Here is a 5,643-nt window from a genome sequence, read left to right on the forward strand (position 1 = left end):
TTCTGTGCTGCTACTTGGTTTTGTCCTGGTTGTCTCCACTTCTAAGAGCACTATTCATATTGGATTAAGACCCACCCATTTGGCCTTTACCCTGCTTACCTCTTTAAAGGTCCTATCTCCCAATACAACCACCTTCTGAAATACTGCAGGCCAGGGTTTCAACATGTGCATTTTGAGAAGACACAATTTCAGCCCATAGTAACAGTCTTCAGAAGCAGAGCTAAGTCTAGAATGGAAGTAAACTACCCCTAGATTATTCACATTCTTCCCCAAGCTAAACAATCTCCTGGAATTATAGCATTTTTAAGCCGGAGAGTATCCCAGATGATCTAATTGTAGACCCCTCATTTGCCAGATGGAGAACCTGAATTCTAATTGCCTTGTTCAGAATCATAGCTCCTGGATAACCCAGGTGTCACCTCCCAGATGCCTTCCCCTGCACCCTAATTTCCAGTTCCCTGTTCTTCTGACAAACTCTATAGGGTACTAAAGTTCTGGGTACTAAATCTATGGCCCAGGGAAGTAGTGTGGTAGAGGCTGGTGAAGGAGCATAACAGCAGAATAAGGACTCAACCCTCCACTCTGCCTTTGGAAAGGGTTGGAGGGAGAAACTGCTTTTAATAATCCTCCCTGCTCCCTCCTCCTCTCTTGCTTATGCCTCTTCGCAGCTGTTACCAATTTCAGCAATTTTCTTCTAGTGAACTGAAGGCTCCAGGTGACAAAAGGAGTTGACCATATACTCTTAGAGGATAAGATAGCCTGGATCCTAGAGAATGAAATGGCCTGGGTTCTAGAAAATGAGACAGCCTAGACCTAGGTCCATACCACCCCTGAGTCTTCCCTGGCAACTAGGGCTATATGGGCTCCTGGTGGGCATCTTACAAAGCTGCCCACATATACACGTGCGGCACACACACACACACACACACACACACACACAGAAGGAAGGCCTACAGGTGTATGACCACCTCTGGTACCCTATGGGAAAAGGACTCCAGGTTCGTTTTCAGTTGATTGTTCATCCACATTCCCGGGACTATTGAGATTTTTGTTGTTTGTTCTTGTGATAAGAATCATTCTGTCTCTGAAATCATAGGAAGAGTAGAACATAGGATACTCACATGCACAAATACCCAGGGAAAGGATTTGGTACAGAACCTAGGACAATGGCCACCTCCATCCAGTGAATGGGAAAGGCGGGAAGGGGGGTGATCTCAGGCTCCCTCATGAAATCATTTGTGCACAAATGAAGCAATCTCATAAACACGGATTGCAGGTAACCTTCCCTGCAAAACAGACAATGAGTCAGCATCCCCGGGTGAAACTTCTGTCAGTTCCTTTCCATCAGTGTGAAGGTTCTGCTTTTTTATTTTGTATTCCCCTTTTTAACTATTTGTCACAAAGACTAATGGTTGTTAAAATATTGTTCACTTTCTTGCCTGGCCCTGTCACTGTAGATGCTGGGTATCCAGTTGTGAACCAAGGGAATCCCAAAGCCTCCCTCCTGGGAGCTTACAAATCGACAGGAGGAGACAGGTATTGAGGAGATGCATCTAAAAAGGATGTCACAAGAAAAGTGAATGCATAAAGGAGGAGAAGCTTGGAATCTAGAGCTTCCCAAGTGATCCCCCTGGAAGCCCCTTCAGGAACAGAAGGAAGGAAGATGGGGCAAAGAAGGGAGGCAAGAAGGAACAAAGAGAGGGAAGGAGAAAGGAAGAAGGAAGCAAGGAAGGAGGGACCAGGAGGGTGAGGTATTAGAAAATGTGTTTAGGTCTCACTTCTTCTAATATAACTTTCCTAAAAATAAACCATCTTTAAAATACATGACATCTGTTTAGGATGTATTATCTGATGTGGAAAACCAACTGTTTTATTTGTGATTGTTTGAAATAGAATGCTTGGTCCTTAGGGAGGGCGGACCATCTCCCCAAGCACAAAATTCTGGGACAGTGGCTCTTGTCCTCCTTCCCCCTCCCCTCCCAAGCCCTGTCTTGTTTTCCTAAGCAATAGTCAGGAATGTGCAGGGCGGGGGCAGCTTGATCCTTAGCATTGAGCCCAGGCAAGGTCTGGGCTGGCCTTTCACCTCATAGCTCTCTGGGCTGCTCTTATTAAGTAGCAAAATGTTTCAATATGTGGAGCTTTGGGGGGAGGGACAAGAGAGAAAAATCAGGATATTGTTGAGAAGGAAATAACGAATAACCCTGCCGCCAGTCCTCATACCCCCCACGTGGGCAGATTTGGGTGATAAGTGTGCTTTCTCCTGAAATGGAATCCCAGCAATCGCCTTTGGTCAGAAATTTCCAGAGCCAATTGGGAAAGGTTGGGGTGTGGGGTGGTGGAGGTACCAAGCCAATTTTCTCAAAGGGTGAAGAACCAAAGCAGTCATGGACCTGAATACCCAAGAAGGAAAGAAGAGAAAGCTGGAAGATGCATAAACTGTCACGTTGATTTTTACAAGCAGACACACTCCCGTCTCTGTTCTCACTCCCACCCCACACACCCCAATCTGCTTTCCTCCAGTTAGAAACCCTCTTGGACTCTGGTCCCTGTGGGGTGAGCCAAGTACAAGGATATAAAACTACCCACCCAAGAGCACAATCACAAACCCACAGCAATGGCGGGCTTTGTGTGGAAGACGGCCCTGGGCCTAGGCAGCCCAAAGAGAACTTGTGAGCAGTTCTGAGGGAAATCTGAGACCTATTCAAAACTGGGTCCATAAAGAGAAGTAACAAAATAACCAACTCTTCAAATCTCAAGAAAATACAAATCTAAAGACTCCAAATCAAATCACTAGCAAGAGTATTTAAATGCTTGAGTTTTTAAAATTAGGATCCCAAACCAGGCATGGTATCACATGTCTGTAATCCCAGGACTCTGGGAGACTGAAGCAGGATTTCAGGTTCAAGCCCAGCCTGGGCAATTTAGCAAGATCTTGTTGGGAATGTAACTTAGTGCAAAGGTCCTGGGTTCAATCAACAGTAACAACAACAAAATTAAAATCTTGAGATGTTTTGGGGACATTTCCCATCTACTTTTCACTTAGAGATGCTTCTTGGAAAATGTAGCTAAGAAGGAGGTATATTTTGGGGGAAAGTGATGTTAAGTAGGAAAACTTAGGAACATGAAAAGTGAAAAATGACTTCACTGATTTGTCTGAAGCAAGATGATTTACATAGCAATCGTGTGAGACTTTGAAGAGAATAAATGATAGACTTAAAGAAAGCTGGGTCTCTAGCCTCCCATTGGCTTCACAGAGCTGGAGTTTTTATATGTGTTACTTGTGAGTGCTTTCAGGCATTCCTTGAACTTTCCTACGCACAGAGAGAGGTTTCTGAAAAGCAGCTGGGGGCAGATGGGCAGCTGTTGTTTTAGGACAATTCATCAGACAGCAGTTGAAATATTGATAAGAAAACGGAAATCAAATTATAAGAGGGGAAAAGAGAGAGGAAGAGGGAGTAGGACCCAGAGAGCAGGCAGGAGGCAGTGGAGAGGCAGGCTGTGCTCACACACAAACTCCAGAGGTTCCTGCAGCCTTCCAGGATGTGCCGGAGCTGAGGCAGCTGGTCTGCATGAGGAAAGAAAGGCAAATTTTCAGTGCAGGCAGTTGGCAGGTTTAATTCCACACTATCAGAGGCCTGGACAGAGACAATATACAGGACAGCTGGAACATTCTGGAACTGCCCAAGTTCTGCTCCTGAGGACATAGCAGGAAAGGTGTCTAAGGTGAGTGTTCATTTTTGTCCAGTGCTCCATAGACTATGCAGTATGGACCCCCTCTCAGCTTGTCTGCCTGCCTGCTTTTTCTGGGGCTTCTTTCTCTCATTCTTTCTTTGATACATCCTCACCCCCCCCATTTCTTTTTGCAAGTAGCGCCCTTCTTTGAAATAAAATGGTGTGACTCTGGAGAAATGGGCCAGAAGCAGAAAAGAGAATCTATGAGCCAGAGAAAGGTACCTTGTCCCTGAACTCAAGTGTCTGTTGTGGCTTCAGAAGCCAAGAAAGCTGGAATTTGTTAGTGGGGAGAAAAGTGCTTTATCAGAAACACATTGGCTGCCAGAGAAGCTGTGTGCTGCCACGTTAGAGATGGTTTAAGAGGGGGAAAGGAAAGAGCAGAGGGAGAACAGCCAGTTTGGCTTGGCTGAGACAGAGGACAGAGCCATTCACACAGAGCACTGGGCACCTTAAGGTAGTTTTCGCTCCTTTCAGCCCAACTATCCAGACTTAGGACACCACCTCCTCTGCGTCTAAAAATGAGAATTTGATGTTCTTCCTCATTGTCTCAGTCCATAAGCCTGTTTTCTTTCTGAAAGAGGCAGGTCAGCCTTGGGACAGGGGCCTTTCACAGACCTGGGGGAATTTGTGGCCAAATTTCCTCCCTGATGCATCCATCCACTGGAAGGGAAGAGTGAGCCAACCTGCCTGTGGCAGGTTGGAGGCAGGGTCTTGCAGAAGGTCTGTGTCCCAGAGGTCCAAGCCCTGGCATCTCTGTGAGTTAGGGAGGAGAAGCTCAGGCTGCAAGGAAGGGAACTTTTATTACCTAGGTCCTGGCTGACTCCCCTTCCTTGTCCAGGACAAGCTCCCTAGGCCCCAGGTGCAAAATTGCCCCAGCCCTGAGGAAGGCTGCTGTCTCTGATTGCAGGTAGAGGAGGGCAAGGGGCTGGAGGGAAGAGACTCCTCCGTGTGAGTTGGTACCAGCCCTCACCAGCCCCTATCAGGAAGCCCTGGGCAGAGGCTAGGGATGGTGCTAGACTCTCCCTGCCTCCACAGGCAAATCTGAGCCTTTTACCTTCCACAGTCTTCTGCATTTGCCTCCCCTTTGCACTATTACCTACCAGCCCACTCCCTTGCTCCACTCAGGGGTGACCAAAGTTTCTCCCACCTAGGTTGGTTCTTGGGCCTGCCTAATCCTTTCACACCAGCGCAGGATGTTTCAGACGGTCCCGGACACGTCGTCTTACGTCAAGGTAAGACATGACAGCATCTTTAAACAGGTAATGAACCCTCCTCCACCCTCACCCTAGGGTCATGGGTCCTCTCCTCCTTTCCCCGGAAAAAGCGCCAGGATGCTGGGAGGGAGAGCGACTTCTTTGGGAATCCAAGGTTCGGGAATAATACTCTTGGCAACTCGGGTTTGGGAGACTAAAAGCAGGGGAGCCTAGCGAAGGCTGCAGAACGAGAAGAGATGTGAGTCTTTGTCGGGCCCCAGGAGTGGTTCGGTTTGCACACCCGGTGCGCCGCCGCTTCCCTAAATTCAAGGTGTGTGCTTGTTTCAAGTAGACGTTTGCGTGCAGGTGTGTGTGCTTGCGAGCGCGGGTGTGCATGTGTGCTCCTGTATGCAAGTGTGTGTGTGTGTGTGTGTGCACTCGCGTGTGGGCGTGTGTCCCCTTGGTTGCATCCAAGTGTGCGGGCGCAACGCGTTAGACAAACGCTCGGCCTTCAAGCTCACCTTCCTTAGCCTTGCTGGCCTCTCCAAGGGGCAGATTGTTATATCTGACAGCACATAGGAGGGCTTTTCCCCCCCTTTCCACAGCAGTTCCCAAGAATGTAAACAAACCGAGGCCGGGACATCTGGGTTACACGTTTAATGAAAATACGCTGGCGGGGCGGGGCGGAGAGGGCGCACCGGGCGGCCCTGCCCCGGGC

At 48.2% G+C, this 5,643-nt stretch overlaps 1 protein-coding gene across 2 annotated transcripts in view; it reads left to right on the plus strand.

Annotated features, from left to right (window-relative positions):
• Positions 1–3,314: 3,314 nt before the first annotated feature.
• The window catches only part of Fli1 (Fli-1 proto-oncogene, ETS transcription factor), a 126,686-nt gene continuing 124,357 nt past the window's right edge, over positions 3,315–5,643 (plus strand). The window contains exons 1-2 of one of the 2 annotated variants that reach the window (XM_010616556.3): positions 3,315–3,723; positions 4,884–4,991. In XM_010616556.3, the coding sequence (XP_010614858.1) occupies positions 4,926–4,991 (66 nt within the window). In that variant the 5' untranslated portion in view covers positions 3,315–3,723; positions 4,884–4,925. The remainder of the gene's footprint in view (positions 3,724–4,883; positions 4,992–5,643) is intronic. The other variant, XM_010616558.3, reaches the window with a different exon arrangement.

The sequence above is a fragment of the Fukomys damarensis genome, unplaced genomic scaffold, assembly GCF_012274545.1.
Source record: "Fukomys damarensis isolate Sample0158 unplaced genomic scaffold, DMR_v1.0_HiC HiC_scaffold_16, whole genome shotgun sequence".
In the NCBI taxonomy this organism is placed as follows: domain Eukaryota; kingdom Metazoa; phylum Chordata; class Mammalia; order Rodentia; family Bathyergidae; genus Fukomys; species Fukomys damarensis.